At 47.9% G+C, this 16,498-nt stretch overlaps 1 protein-coding gene across 1 annotated transcript in view; it reads right to left on the bottom strand.

Moving 5' to 3' along the window:
• Positions 1–16,498, bottom strand: part of KCND3 (potassium voltage-gated channel subfamily D member 3) — a 220,483-nt gene that overhangs the window by 197,284 nt on the left and 6,701 nt on the right. Inside the window, exon 2 of the mRNA XM_007977560.3 lies at positions 15,215–16,392. Within this exon, the coding sequence (XP_007975751.1) occupies positions 15,215–16,320 (1,106 nt within the window). The 5' untranslated portion in view covers positions 16,321–16,392. The remainder of the gene's footprint in view (positions 1–15,214; positions 16,393–16,498) is intronic.

The following is a 16,498-nucleotide window of genomic DNA, read 5'->3' as shown; positions in this document are numbered from 1 at the left end:
TGTCTGAAGTGAGCCAGCAGGACCATGACAAGGCAGCAATGGACCAGTATACATCCACTGAGCCCCTCTGTGTGCCAGGCACTCTGCTGGGAGCTGGGTTCCAGGACAATTGCCCCGACTTTGGGGAACAAGGGCTGCCGATGCAAGCAGGGCTTGTTTAGGAGGCTTTCAGATGGTGGTGACTGGGACTTCCCTACAAGACTCACTCACCTGGCCCACCCCACCAAGCTGGCCTTCCTTGGCACCACCGTGCTGCTGGCTCCCCAGTCCTTATCCCCTCTGCACACTGGAAGGAAAGCCAAGAAGATGCTCGCATCCTGGAGAGAGCCTACACACTTACCCTCTCCCCAGCCCTCTGTGATCATTTAATGGTTGGTTTCATTCAAATAACTCAAGGTAATGTAAGCCATGCTGCCCACACGGATGCTAACAGCAATATATAGATTCCCCTGCATTCTTGCAGGGAACTCATGTAATAAAATAATGGGGGTGGAGAAGAAAAGGGCCATTTACAGACCAACAGGATTACAGGGGAAGAAAAACAAGTTGGTGATGGGGGTGGGAATGTAGCAAACCAGCCACTAGTGGAGGTATCAGTAGGGCTGGGGTGGTAGGAGTCAGCGGAAGGGGTAAGAGCTCTGCTTACCCCCAGAACCCACCCATTCATGCTGCAAAGGTCCTTGGCTGTTTATCCCAGAGGGCCTGGTGAGGTCCCTGAGTGGTGGCTCACCAGGGAAGCCTCCACTCACTGACAGACTTCACTCTTCCAGGGCTGGGCCTGGGTCACCCTAAGTCTGTGCCAAGATAGATGTATCACAGGTCCTCTTGACACAGAGTCCCCTAATGACTTCCCTGATCTGAGTTATACTTGGCTTCTAGAACTATTTCATAACAGAACCTTCCAGTTTCTCAAAGCTCCTGTCTTTCTGAGGTATAGAGAAAGTAGATTTGAGTTCAACACAAAGAGGATGTTAGTGATCACTGACTGTCTCTACCAATGGAATGAACTGCATCAAAATGAGTAAACTTGTGGGGCACGGTGGCTCATGCCTGTAATCCCAGCACTTTGGGAGGCCACAGCGGGTGGATCACCTGAGATCAGGAGTTTGAGACCAGCCTGGCCAACATGAAGAAACCCTGTCTCTACTAAAAATACAAAAAAATGTAGCCATGGTGGCGCATGCCTGTAATCCCAGCACTTGGGAGGCTGAGGCAGGAGAATCGCTTGAGTCTGGGAGGCAGAGGTTGCAGTGAGCCGAGATTGTGCCACTGCACTTCAGCTTGGGCGACAAGAACAGGACTCCGTCTCAAAAAAAAAAGGGTAAACTCCCCATTCCTGGAAATATTCAGGCAGACCTCTTGCCCTGTGCTGGGGAGGGTGCTGAAGACAGTCCAGTTCCAAAGGGAATAGCAAACCAGACCCTAAATCTAGGATTTGTGGGGCTTAAGTGTCTGTCTAAGCTCATCCTTTAAAAAGCCTCTTGGTCCCAGGGTTAATGTCTTATGCTTTTCCCTCTCCTGGCCCAATGAGAGGCATCCAGGGAGCTGAATTCACGGTTCCATGCTCTCTCCAAGCACGGCACCTCAGCCCTGTGTGGGCGAGGCTGTTGACCTTGATCTGCGTCCTGCCAGCTCACCCGTCGTCAAGTACCCTGTTCACACACCCTGGGGGAGTCTGCAGGAGGGCCTCCCAGGCCTTTCCGCAGACTTGCGTTTCTGATGGCTACTTTGGTCAAGGACTCTTTAACTTCTGCTTCTTTGGAGGAGAAGAAATGGGAATAGAAGGTCCCCATTGCACTACCCTCTTAGGGGCTGGTTTGCCAGGGTTAAGGATTATCCAGGCTACTGGGCTAATGACCAGTTTACTTTGGAAAAGTGAGAGATTTAAGACTTGTGCAATTGGTAGGTGAGAATTCATTCAGTCCAACCCCCTCACCATTCAGAAGAGGACACTGAGGACTAGAGCGAGGAAGTGACCTGCCTTAGGTTACACAGCTTGCCAAAGCTGGCCCCACACCCTGACTCCCAATCCAGCAGTCTTGCCAGCGTCCTACAGAGCCCCACTCTAGCCGAAGGATTCGGGCAACCTATGTGAGCCAGCTCAGGCATAAAGCACCTAACTCAGAGCAGAGACACAGCAGCCTCTGCTCCTCGGATGAGAAGCTGACCTTACATGGAAATATTCAGAAAGACACACACAATGTGTGGGAGTGAGGAGGGAGGTGGGCATAATGCTTCATAATCTCTCTGTAAGCCCTGCCCAAACTCTAAGCATGCCAGCTGGGCTGCAGAATTTTTTTATTAATCCACACAACACACTTTTGCTTGCTTGAGACAAGCTTCTGCTGGAGTGAGGAAAGAAAGGAGAGAAGGGGGATCTGGCTCCGAAGGCAGGGGCACGAGTCCTCAGGTACAAAAATCTCAGGAACTCTAAGCAATTTTTATAGGCAGAAGGGAAATGGGCCATGGAAGAAGGGAAAAAAGAAAAAAAAAATCTAGGGTCACATAAGCTGTATTGATCTTCATCTTTCCTGTGCAAAAATGGCATGAAAAAGAATGAGGTTAACAGCTACAATGTCAGAAGAGCCAGCAGAGGAGAAAGTGAGGATCACAACTTAGGAAGAAAGATCCATACCTGGTGACTGGGGGTTCCTCAGGAAGGCTGTGGGGCAATGACTGTCCTGTTACCCCCAGGGGTGACATCTCCAGGGGAATCTTCCACCCCCAGCCCCGGCCCCATCTACATTATCTCCTAGAACCAGAAGTGGCTGCAGGTGAATGCCAGGACCTACTGCGGAGGGGCATATGGCAGACCGGGGAACCTGTGCTGTCACGGGCTTCTGACAGGCTCCCCGACCTGGTCTCCAGAAACGTGGGAACTGGCTTCCAGTTCTCTGCTGGCTGGGCTGTGATCTCTCTAGTGGACTAGGAGGGGACCGGCTGAAAGGCTAAGTGATGCCCAGAGCTGCTGTGGAGTGGGTACGGATGTCACCAACTCCCAGACCAGGACACTAGCAACAAGGCTCCCTGGAACCAGAATCTCTCAAGAGCAGGAGACGGCATGAGATTTTAAAAGTTATTATAAAAGATATTTACATAGTATGCATATTTACAATTTTCCCTCTTTTTTTTTTCGGAGGGGCAAAACCACGAAGCTTAGAATACATGAAAGTTTCCCATTTCCTTCTTGTGTGTTTTCCTTCCCTTTCGCCAGTATGTGCTTCCGCTGCTGTGAACCACTGCCTGCCTGCCACAGGTGTCCTTGTCCCTGTTGGCCACATGAGCCGCCATGCCCACACTCGTGTGCCTACTGATCTTGTCTCCCTTGACTCTGACCTCCCCTTTGTCCATTCTTCATCCACTCTGTGTCCACCCTTCACCCTCAGAACCTTTGCCAACAGAGCCCAAGAGTCTCTGGTCCTGGTGTGGTAGGACACTGAGGGCGCACGCATTTCCTCTCCTATGCTAAAGTCAGAGGCTGTGGAAGGATATTTCTCCACCTCCCAGGAAGGCATTTCAGGCTCCCAAATGCCTCCAGTGGCAATCCAGTGGAAAATGATAGGCAAGAGCAGACACCGGTCAGCCCAGTGCCAGTCTGAATCCCAGATTCTCCACTGGTCAGTGGTAGGCTCCGAGCAGGCTTCCTCAGCTACAAAACACAGATAATAGCAATACTGCTCTCATATAGTCACTGGGAGAGCTAAATACATAAAAATAATTAATAACATTATAAAGGCTCAATAGTATTAGCTGTTATGATTGCTGTCAATGTTGCTGTTAGGGATAATGACAGTCATCTCACAAGTCAGGGTGAACCTATTTCTACTCATTCAGTCTTCAGTGGAGTGGCAAACAGCTGTTTCTCCACCTTCTGGCTAACAACCCTAAAGAGACTCAAACACAGCTATTAAATCGTCATTTCTGTTGTGGGGCAGCCTCTTTCCATCTCGAAACCAACTGTGGATGGCACTTTCCTGGGGGGATGCTGGATGGCTGACCCTGTGTACTCTCCTGCTGTGACCCCTCAGCTCACTGCAACCTCCACCTCCCAGGTTCAAGAGATTCTCCTGCCTCAGCCTGCCAAGTAGCTGGGATTACAGGTGCCCATCACCACTCCCAGCTATTTTTTGTATTTTCAGTAGAGACAGGGTTTTATCATGTCAGCCAGGCTGGTCTCGAATTTCTGACCTCAGGTGATCCACTCACCTCAGCCTCCCAATCCTTCTCATTTTAAACATTCATTTGTTGATCATGTGCTGCTCTTACTAAATGGTCTGCTCCAGATAATTTGCCTGTTCTGTTCACAGATACGTCTTTGGCCTCCAGCATGATGCCTGTTGCATGGTAGACCCACAATATTTGTTGAATAAACAATCAAATGAATTAATGTATTTAATTTTTCCACCAAAATGATCTTTTAAGGGCCAACTGAAATGCCACCTCCTCCAAGAAGCCTTCCCTGAACCTTGCCTCCTCCATCTTCTTCTCACACTTTCCTGTCCTTGATTCATGCCTCTGACATTGTTGAGCCCAGAAATGTACAGCTCTGTGAACACAGGCATTTCTCTTACTGGACTAAAGCTCCTAATGAAGCCAGTGGACTCTAATGAAGTCAAAGGACCTCAGTCTGAACCCAGTAATGCTACTACCAAGTGGGAGCTTGGGCACAATATTTTAATCTTCTCACAATCTTCTCATATGTAGAATGGGAACCTAACATCCACCTCAAGGGATTTAGTCACCACCCCTTTCTCTCTTTGCAGCTCCTCATATCAACTAGGACTGGGTCATCTTCATAGTGTCAGCTCCATGCATGTTTGCTGAATTAGTGAACCATCACTTCCCCTAGTTTCTTACCAAGGGCCCAAGACAGATGTCTCCTAGAGGGGGCAGGTCACAGGAGGCTCTGAGTGATAACAGCGGGTGCATCTGACATTTTTCTCCAAGGGAAAGGAAGGAGTAAATGAGAGAAGTGGTGTCTTAAGTGTCTGGAAGTTCTGCCAAGAGCTTGGCACTGCAAGAACCAGGACAGTGTCACCCACGAAGGCTGTACCACTCTGAAGCAGCATCACTCTTGGACAAGCAAAAATGGTCCTTGGTCTGTGGCCATTTAGACCCCATGTGCCATCCACATGCCAATGTAAGGGTCTCTTTTATTATTATTATTATTATTATTTTAGCAAAGCTCATAAATTCTGCTTTCTTGGGTGAGTACTGTTTGTTGAGTACCCACAAAACAAACAAACAAAAAAAACCCCACAAAACAAACAAACAAACAAAAAAACCCTTGTTTTACGCAGAAACCCAATCTGACCTTTTGGCTTCAGCAGAAACACAGTATAAAAGGGAACTTCCACAGGTGAAGACAAGAGACTGAATCCAAGCTTCAGCAAAGCTGTTCACAGACAGCACCAAAGTTTCTACTGGGGGCAGGTGCCAGAGAAGTAGGGCATGAGGCAGGAAATGCTCCCCATACCCTCTTCTCTTCCCTCCCTTCATCTTTCCCTGGCCAATCTCATCTATTTTTTCTGCTTCAGCTGATGATTTTGGAAACGGCCTGTTTATCCTCTTTCTCCCTGCTAAGCTCCAGACCCATCTTTCCACCTGTCTGCCAGCCACCTCAAGGACACCCAGGGTTAACTGCAAACAACACAGGTCCAAAGCCAAGCTCGCTGTCTCTGTCTTCCCTCTTGACCTCCTGACAACCTGTTCCTTCTCTAAGGAACTCCAACCTCCATACCTCTACTCATGCCAACTCCATACCTCTACTTATCCAGTCTTATAATTCCAGAGTTCTTTTCTTCCTGAGTGTCATTCCATTCCAGTCCTTTCTCTTCTATTTCATTGCAACTGTCTTAGTCAAGCCTTCTTTACCTCTTACCTGGCTTAATCTTCTGGCTGACTGTCCTGTGTCCAAGGGTACCCTTCCACATTCATCCAGAAGACAGATGCCAAATAAATCTTCCTAATGAATACACACTGGACTACCTTTAGTGGTTCCCTAATGCCTATCAAATGAATTCCTTAGCCTAATATTTTAGGCTCTCTGCATCTCTATCAAATCTTTTGTTACTGCTTTTCTCTAGCTATTTTCCTATTTGTATATCTTAAACACTAGCAAACCAGCATATTAAGCTTCCCAAACATCAAGCCCTTTTGCAATTTATTAGGATTTCCCATTTCCACATATCAAAATCCTATTCACCACTGTTGGTCTAGCCAAAATCTCCTTTCCATGAAGCCAATTGTTCATTCATCAGCAAGTGTTTGTTAAGCATTTATTCTGTACTCCTGATCTTTTCAGCACATGCCCCATTCTCCCTTGTACACTCTCATGGACATACTCCAATTCCCCGCTATACTGACAACTTCTTTGGGACAAGCCTCATGTTTTCTTTATTTCTATATCCCCCAAAATGCCTACTAATATGCCTTGCAAATTCAACTGGATGTTGAATAATGTTTGTTGAACTGAATCAAGATTTGTGCTGCCCATGGTATTGATATCGTTTAGTTTAATTCTCTTAGTTTTCTTTTCTGCTGAAGTATGCGTGTCCAGAAAGAAGTAAAAATAAACTAATGATACTCCTCAGCAGCTATAAGCCTGTAATTATGGTTAACTCTCGGTTATCCATGCCACTGGAAAAATAGCACTGGAAAAACTCCCACATCAGAATCATAAAAACATTCTTTCCATCAGTCTTTGACATGCATTGTTTAGTTTTTAAGCAGCTGATTTTCCTTTTTAATTGTTTGGCTGATCAGTTGATATCTGCATTTACAGTCTTTCAATAACTGGCTGGGCAATAGGGATAGAAGGAAAGATGGAGGACTATGCTACTGGGAGAAATCCAGTTCAGAGCGAAACATTTACTTTGTACAACCTTGAAGGCAAGGCTCTGGCCAGTCAGAACATCATAGGCACTTGGAGTGTGTCAGCAGGGCCCCATGGTTTGGCCATTTCTTTTGGATGACTGCAAAGGGTAGAGATTTCCCAGTCTCCTAAACAGCCCACTCTGGTGTCCAAAATTTGCTTTCATATAAAGAAGATAACAAAGTTCCACTGGGACTGATAAGGTTCTGGGATGGAGGGAGGGCTATGTTTCCAGTCCTGCTGGGATCCGAAGGAGCTGGCTGTGCCACTGGTAACCACTGGGTGCAAATCAAAGAAAATGTGATTTGCAATTTTGCAATGATAGCTAGATAATGTAGGGGGGAAGTTCCCCTTTTCCACTTCTGAAGCAAACAAATATCACATGTGGTAGATTCGGCAGCTGCATTAGTTGGGGAAAATTGATGCACATTTCATGTGTCAGGGAGCTGAATCCCAGAGAATGGAGCCAGCCTCCCAGAAAATGGTTTCTTTATATAGTTCCATCTATTTATTGTTTGATTGGGTTTTCTGTATATTAAATTCAAGCTGTTCTGCCACTCATGGGCATTATGATGTGTTGGCTCCGTAGGAAATAATGAGGGTGATGGGATTTTACAGCATTGCATTACAAAGGAGGCGTCCCCAGCCTCATCCATCTCTCCATCAACTAGCTTGTGCATGAGGTGGCACTTATATTAAAACAATTTTTCTGATCCAGTTTAATGACACTCATTCGAGTCCTGACACCCAGAATAAGATTACACGAGCTAAATGCAATCTTCCTCTATCCAGTCATGGTCAGCAAAGGCTCAGCTATCTTCACTCTCCAGTCCTCGTCTTCCCATACACCCGTCATTTGCATTGAGCTAGTTGGAGGGAGGTAGGAGTGGGGAGAAAATGCCTGTGTTCTGGCCAGAGAAAAGCAGACTGGACAGAGGCTGGAGTCTGAACTTGTTTTGGAGGCTGCGGCAGCTGAGCCTTCTGGCAGAAAACTTTGAATACCCAAAAGCATTGCGGGAAGTCCTTCCTGCTTGTCACTAGAAGTTGGTTTGAGGTCAATACTGCACACTTCTTCCGAAGAAATTTCTGGGGGCCTGGTCCCTGTTTCCCAGATTTAAAAAAATAAAAAACTTGGACATCACTAGAGGATGAACACTTAAGATATGAGTATTTGGTAGAGTATCAGCTTCCTGGAAGTGGTTGGTTGTGTGCAGAGCCACCTGCCTGAGGATAGCGGGTGGGAGGTGAGGAGACTCAGAGCTAAAAGTCTCTGTTGCTTTCCCTGATGGGAAAGAGTTCTCAGCTACAGTGGAGCATGGACGAGAGCCCTGCAATGGCCTGGGGCAGGGGCTCCCTCCTGGGTGGGGGGAAACAAAAATACTCAAGTAATTACTGAGGGGCATTTCCCTGCTCCTGAGGAGGGAAATGCTGCCTTTTATTTACACTATCTTGAGGCAGAATAATTGCTGCTCCTCAGGAGGAATCCTGGTTGTGTTTAATGGGTGTGTTTAAAGAGAGAAACCCAAACAAAACCAAACAGAGAGATACAGAGAGAGATTGGGATTGATTTTGAGGGATTCCAGAAAAGATCCGTGAAATGGGCACCAGCCTAGAAATCCCTTTCCAAAAATTGCAGCAATTTGAATTGCTGAATCAGAAGACAAATTCAATGTGATGCTCCCGGTGTGAAGCACCCAAAAGGCTCAGATCCTACTGGTGTAAATTAATCTCTTCCTTCTCTGCAGCCTGAAGCCCTGTGGCTTCCTCTGCTGCAGCTATCATAGCTGCTGAGTTTTAGAGTGGCATCTCTGTTTTCGTGTCTGTGTCAACACTGTCCTCCTCATGGCAGGAAGCACTGTGCCCAGCCACTTGCTAAGTGCTCAGTAAATGCTGCCCGGGTTGAAAGGAAAGTTCTCTCCAGGTACAGACGCTGCCTGCTTACTGCCAGCATCAGGCCTACTCTGAGATGCTGATGCTACAACTCAGGTGCTCTGACTTGTTTGTTACATGCTGAGGTCTCGGCTGCCCCTGGCCTTGGAGCCATCCTGCAAGGCCTTGAGATTTCTTCTTGTGAAATGCTTCTCCCAGGGGTAGAGAAGATCTTTAGGACTGTGTCTTCCGAGCCAGTCCCCTGTTGTGGGAGCTGGTGAAGTTTTCAGCTGGCTTGGTGGGAGCAGGACCAACAAGCACTTCCTGAGAAAGCTTCCTGGTGCCTCTACATTCAAATATATGCAGAATTGCTCACTTCTCCCATTTCCACTGCCGCCACCCTCAGTCCCAGCCACCTTGATTTCTTGCCTGGATTATTGCATTAGCTTCTCCCTTACAAGGTATTTACTATCTGGCAGCCAGAGCAATCCTTTAAAAATGGAAGTCAGTGGCTCAAAACCCTCCATGCCAAGCAGAGTAAAGACAAAGTTCTTGTGGTGGTCATGAGGACCCTACATGAGCTGCTTCCCCTGTTACCTCTCCGGACTCATCTCCTGGTACTCTCCTGTCCCCTGCTCTTGCAGCTTGACCATTTGGACCTTCTTACCTTTTCAAGAACAGCGTACCAAGGCCCCTCCTGCCTGTTAGACTTTGCCTGTTGGACTTTGCATTTGCTATTCCCTCTGCCTGGAATGCTGTTCCCCAAGCTATCCTCATTCCTTCAGGTCTCTGCTCGAATATCTGAGAGGCCCTTATTGACCTCCTAACATGAAATAGCAACTATCCCTTGCTCTGCCCAGCCCCGCACAATCAGCACTCCACAATTGTCATATCAGGCTTTAATTTTCTCTGCAGCCTGATAAGATGTATTTATTTATTTGCTGTTGGGTGCTGTCCACTAGAATGTAGGCTCCACAAGATCAGAGACTATTTTCTTCTCTGCTGTATTCCCAGTGTCTAGTAGGTGCTCAATAAACATTTGTTGAGTAAATAACTGAATGGAGAAAAACATCATGGGGTAGAGGGGCTTACCTATGGCCCCCCTTCTCCTCCTCCCTGGCCCCAGAGTCTGCAGGAAAAAGCGTAGCCAAGTAGCCAAGAGTTGGATGCAAACTTCCCTTGTAAGAAAGCCCCAACCCTGCTAAGCCTAAAATCAGAACCACAGAATGCCCTGCCTGACCTCCCTATCTCCACTCTGTCCACAAATATCATGTCTGACATGACTATATAGCTAACATGTAGATAGCATGTTCATTGGTTCTCATATTGGCAGAAGATGGTTATCAAATGAGAAAACTAAACAAACGAACCTGAGTGAACAAATACTTAATTGAGACACACTATATATCAAGCTCTGTGTAAGGCACGAATCATGCATGATCTCTGGAACAGAGAGCTCACATCCTGGGGGAAAGACACATAAACAGCTGAAGTTCACAAAATGTGGCAATGACAAGACAGAGTAATGCAAGGGCTACAAGAGGAGGCAAAAGAAGTGTACCCAGCTCCTGGAGGTGACACGGGGCTGAGTTTGAAGGATAATGTGTATCAGCCAGACACCGAAGTAGAGTGAAGGGTAGTCTCTGGAGCACCAGAAAGAGTGTTCAAGTTCAAAGGTAGAGAACTGGGTCTCATTCAATTCATGTTGCCTGAGCCTTACATTGGCTGATGTGCAATCATAGTGCCTATGTATTCTCAGAGCCTGCCATGCTGCCTGGAGTATAGGAGGCACTCAATAAATGTTGAACGAATGAAAGATTCCTTGTTGAGATGCAGTTCTGCACCCTCGCTTAAGAATTTCAGCACCAGAGAACTGTCAACAAAGAAATGTCAACAGAGAAATGTCAACAAAGAAAAGGCTTTGAGGTCTTTTGTTCCCAATAGGTGTCCTCAGATAAAAGTCCCCTAGGCAGGGACCCACCCCCAGGTAGATGGACACTATTAGCCAGTGTCCTGGGGTCAAGGTGCTTGCACATTGGGAGGAGCTTTGATGGGCTCCGGAGGCAGTAGATAAAGGTGCAGATAAAATTTCAGGTATTGAAGGGTTAACAAAAACAGATCTCAGACTGGCTCTACTTCTGGCACTATGGGGAGGCTTATCAAGTACCCCATTCTGTGGTGTGCCTGTATCGATCTCCCAGGCTTAGTCTCCCTGTCTCTTGGAACCTCAGGCAGGCCCCTTCCAGGATTATGTTTTAAAGTGAAATGCAAATCACCTGGAGGCAGCTTCCTGCTTGGAAGAAGTAAAAATCAATTCTGTTTTCATTAAAGTGATTTTTGGACACTGTCAAATGCTCTCTCATCTCAGAGCACGGGGTGACAGACAGGCTGCTGGTCTCAATTACATAACTGAGACAACCAGTAGCAGTGGGCCATCTCATCAGGATCAGACACTGCTCTGAACCCCTCCCGAAGATGCCCAAGAGCAGCCTCATCCAAACTAGGCCCGGAGCTGGCCTCCCCTGGTCCTTGTGGATGCTTGCTCGCAAGGCTTTCCTCCCACATGCTCTCCTCTTTCCCAGACCCTCCGGAGCTTCTCCCATGGACTGTCCGGGATAATCATGATGCCAAATGAAATTAAGAAGGGAAATCTGCTTTGAGAGAGTTTACGTCATATAATGCATTCTCAAAGTAGTTAGGTTGGTCTTATTTAAAATTGGGAGTTCTATGTTATCCCTTCCCTCTGTTAACTGAGATAACTGAGGATTGATTTTATTTATAGCGTCAATTATGAGGATGGAAATTAATCCTCAAATGGGGCATTTGGGAACTCAGCTGTCAGGGGGCTCAAGGGAAACCTAGGCAGAGCATAAAGGGTCTTCCCCAGTAGCACAAGAGGCTGCAAAGGAAAGCCATCCTCAAGCCCTGACAGCAGCTGGGCTGTTATTGTTCTTGTGTGCTTAAGGTATTCTGAGATATTAACTAAACGGTAATAATTGGTTCCAGGAGATCTCTCCCTGGAGGATACCTGAGTAACTCATCAACGAGGTGCTGGGAAAGCAGGCAGAGAGGGCAACCAGAGCAGGAAGAGTGAATGCCTTTACTCCGCATATCAGCTCTCCGTGCATCAGTGGGCTCTGCCCTGCAGAAGAGCTGGAGACAGTCCCGCTCCAGACTGGAAACAGGAACTCAGGGAAGGACCAGGGAAGGGAGTGTTTGGAGAAAGGAAGAGGTAGATGTCTACTGGGAGCTGTTGGAAGCAACTGAATGATGGCAAGATATTGGTCCTTGGTATTCCATGGCCACTTGGGACTCAAATGCCAGTGTAGAGTAAGAAAAAGATGGACTTTCTGGAATGGTTGAACAAGGCTACAATTAACCATGAATGTGGTCAGGACAGAAACTAGCCATGGAAGAGGGAAAAGTTTCCAGGGTCAAGTCAGCAAAACGTCCAGTAAAGACAAGAAGATCTCCACAGTACTGCAGGACAGCCCAGGGAATAGATCAGACACCAAGTAAAGGCTGCTCTCCTCCCTCCTGGGGGACCAGGGCTGGGGCAGAATACATATATCTGAGGGGGCTTCAGGCTGTGCAGGCTCAAATCTCAGATCCACCTTCTAGAGAGAACAAGTAGGTCTAGAAGGGACTGAGAATAGTATCAGGTCAAACAAATGGAAGAGTCATTCCATTCACACTGGTTCATCCATTAAAAGCATTTTGCCAAGCACTTGCTATGTATAACCAAGCAACGAGCCTGGTAATGGTGTCAACTGCCAACTCAGGTCAAAGTCAAAGTAGCCTGACCCAGCAATGAGCTGCACTAGCCAGGACAGAGGGAAAGAAAAAGGTTGCTTTCTCATTACTTATCTGAGTTTAAGGAAGACACTACTAAAGGTTTCCTTTCTTGCCCGTTTGTTTCTCCTCCCAGAAGCTAGACATTTAAATGCATGGGGAAGGTAAAACAAACTTGTTCATTGTCAGATGTGGGGTGAGGGAGCCCACCAGGTCCACATTCAGGGAAAGCACGCTTCTCCCTAATGCAGGCACCCTTCCTTTCACCCTCCAGCAGAATCTACCAGTGGCCTCCCAAGAAAGTAAAAATGAGACCAAGATAGTCCACCTTGATGCTGGACTTGCCCCTTAATCTACAGGGTGAATGATAAAAGAAGTCAGCGGTTTCCCCAGAGCATTAAAACATGGATTAATCGCCATTAATTTCTAAGGCAGTATTTAAACTGCTCAGAAGGAAATGCTTTATTTTTAAAATCTCCGTGTGTCTGGTACAGTGCCTGACACATAATACTCATTGGGCTGATGCTTTCTTGACTGGCAATATGACTAGAAGAGAGTATCACACCCTGAGGCCATAATAAAAAAGTAATAACCCTGAAGGTCTGATTTCTACCTAGGGGACCTGATGGCATGGGAATGAGTAGTAGGGTGAAAGGAGAAAGGGCACTGGAGCAGCCAGATTGGTATTTGAAAATTAGTTCTGCTCCTTATCAGCTACGTGACTATGGAAGTTTATATAATCTCTCTGAGCCTCAACTTCTGCATCTTCATAAGGTATAGAATTTTTTCCAACCTTGCAGGGCTGTTGTAAAAACTTAAAGAGATAATATATGCAAAGTTCTCAGTATACTGTCGACATATAGTAGACAATCATATGCTGTTATACTACTAATAAAAAGCAATGAGCAGGTGGTTATCAGCATGCCTGTTTTCCTCCACATGGCTATCCTGAAGGATCTCTCTGGTGTCATGAGTCCCATCAAGGGGCATCTGAGGGCACTGGGCAGTCAGAGCCACATCAGGAGCTTGACTAGAAGTGAAAGTGAGGTGTTTGGCCACGGGTGAGGTCCCCTTCAGGAAGGTGAAGGGATGGCTAGGGTCAGCCTAAAAGGGATAAAGATGATCTCCTGACAGCACAACTTCTCCAGCCCATTTTATCCCCAAAATACCCCACTGTGCCAAAAAGCCCACATCTGCCACCTGAACCAAGAGAAACAAGGTCAAATGACCAAACATTCTTACCTACTCTGGGTGAGCAGCCATTTGATGTGTGTGTGTGTGTGTGTGTATGTGTGTGTGTTGGAGTCGGAGGAAGGGGCAGGGTGGTTCTGTCAGACACATGAAAAGTAAAGGGAATGCCTTAATCAAATGTGGCCTTCACAAATGAATGGTGACACCCTTGCTCTTCCCCTTGCTACTCCCTCCTTCTCGTGTGTGGCAGAATGACAAATGTAATCATTTTAAAAGTTCTCATCACCTGCTCAGTCATTCCCAATAAGCATATGCAGCACTATGGAAAACCCGACACTACTGCATCCGGGTTTCGGCCAGGAAAAAAAAAAAAATCAAATCACCAGGACACCACCAACCAAACTGTCAAAGACAAAATAAAAAGCTTCATGAATTCTCCATCAGCAATATAACGCTTCCTGGCCTAAGCAAATATAGACCCAGTATATGAATTGTGGAGGGATTTTGCATTAAGCTCCATGGTTTCTAATAGGTGAGGTAGAAACCCCTAAGAAATCTATGTTTCCATAAAGCCACCTCTATTGGCTCTAATCCTGTTAGGGTGAAGATTAAAATCTCTTTCCTGAGCTCCCTTCCTCTGATGGAAAGCTTCACATCTCAGCATCATGGATACATTTCTGTGACCTCAGCTGGAGAGGGAACCTCAGAGAGACAGAATTACTATGACCTCCCCGAGCACCTGTCCCTCCTTCTGATGTCCCTGCTTCTGTGTCTGACCACATGATCCATTCAGACCATCTCACAGTCACCCAGGTCATTCAATCACTGACTCAGACTAAGAAAGCAAGACTGATATTGCTTTAGAAAGAAAGAATAAACCAAGTGCCTCACTTTGCGGAAAATCCAGGTTCAGAGTCACTTAGAGAAAGTCTGCTCAGAGCTACTGAACCCTTGAGTGTCTGTGGCAGCACAGGAGAAAAGCACAACAAATGGGAAAATGGCCTGCAAATATACTACAAAGAAAAAATGCAGAAAGGATCCAAAAAGAGTGCTCTTGGTGTCTTCTGCTAATGGACATCTGAACCCCCGAACTTCTCAACAGTCTCCTCCCTCCCCAACCACTGCCCTGACCTTCTCCCCAAGCAGCCCCTATATGCACAGATGCATATACGAATGCAGACATCACCTCACCCTGAGACTTCACACGCACACAAGGCACAGCTGAAAAAAGAACTGGTGACTTAATTTTCTTAGTTCTATAAAACACATGCCCCCACCTCAAAAAGAAAACTCAACTCCCATCAAGCCACCACCCTTAAACAGATTACTCATGGGCTTTCCCCTTCCCATACAGCAACTCCCCCTGCCCCCACCACTTGGGTAAGGGACTCCCTCCTCCTCTCCCCATGGTGACACCATCAAGGCTTCAGAGGCCATCCAGCTGTCCTCCAACCTCCATCCTGGTTTCATCCACCAGTGCTGACTTACCCCAGTGTGGTCATGGTGACAATGGTGTACCAAAACGAGGCAGGGATGCTTGTGAACTTGCTGGCCGAGGAGCCCTTCTCGGCATAAAACATCACAGTGGCAAAGATGATGATGGCCATGGTGAGGGAGAAGAGGAGAAAGCCCAGTTCCGAGGCACAGCTCTTCAGTGTGTACCCCAGGATCCGCAGGCCCTGGGAGTGGCGGGAAAACTTGAAGATCCTGAAGACGCGGAAGACCCGGAGCGTGACGAAGGCGCCGGACACGTCCTCATTGTTGGTCATGACCAGGCCGATGTAGTAGGGCATGATGGCCACCACGTCGATGATGCTCATGACGCTGCGGATGAAGCGGTAGCGGCTGGGCGCCGCGAAAAGCCGCAGGAGGTACTCCACGGTGAATATCATGACGCACGCCGTGTCCAGGCAGAAGAAGGCCACCGAGTAGCGCTCCCCGCACGGCAGCTCCTTGCTGCCCGGGACCGTGCCGCACGGCACCGTCTCCACCACATTGGTGATGACCGAGACGGCGATGAAGAAGCCAGTCACGTAGTAAAAGACCAGGGCCAGCGTGCTGGTGTGGGGGTTCTCGAAGGCCCGCCACATGGTCTGGCGGAAGCTGAGCGAGGGCATGGACTCCTGGTTGTTCTCCGAGTCGTTGTCGTCCATGAGCCGCTCGGCGTTCTCCCTCTTACGGTCCTTGTACTCCTCGTAGCAGCAGTCCCCGATGATCTCAGGGAGGATGCCGTAGAAGGCCAGCTCATCGTCGTAGGCAGAGATGCATTCGTAGCGCGGGTAGTGCAGCTTCCCCGTGCGATAGAAGTTGAGCACGCAGCGGAACACCTCGGGGTCCCGGTCGAAGAAGTACTCCTTGGTGTCCTCGTTGAAGAAGAACTCCTTCTCCGTGCTGCCCAGCAGGGTGTCCGGGTAGCGCTCCAGCGTGGTCCTCCAGGTCTGGAACCTCCGCCCACTCACGTTGAGGACGATCAGTTCATCCTGCCGCTTGTTCTTGTCGGCCGGGGCCAGAGGCATGGGGCAGTTGGCCACCGGCATCCACCCGATGGCCGCAGCCCGGGCAAAAGGCAGCCAGGCCGCAACTCCGGCTGCCATGGTGACTCCAGCTCTTGGGCCGGCAGCCGCGCGGACACTGTGCACACCAGCTTGGAGTTAGTTCAGCAAACCCTGGGAGACAGGAGGGGAGAGAGAGAAGGGATGAGTCCATATCGACTGGCAGGTAAGAAATGGGACACAGGAAAGGATCACTGGTGAGTGAAACGGCCAGAGTCTC

The sequence above is a fragment of the Chlorocebus sabaeus genome, chromosome 20 (assembly GCF_047675955.1).
Source record: "Chlorocebus sabaeus isolate Y175 chromosome 20, mChlSab1.0.hap1, whole genome shotgun sequence".
Classification (NCBI taxonomy): domain Eukaryota; kingdom Metazoa; phylum Chordata; class Mammalia; order Primates; family Cercopithecidae; genus Chlorocebus; species Chlorocebus sabaeus.
Note: the sequence above shows the minus strand (reverse complement) of the source record. Positions and strands in the feature narration are given on the sequence as shown.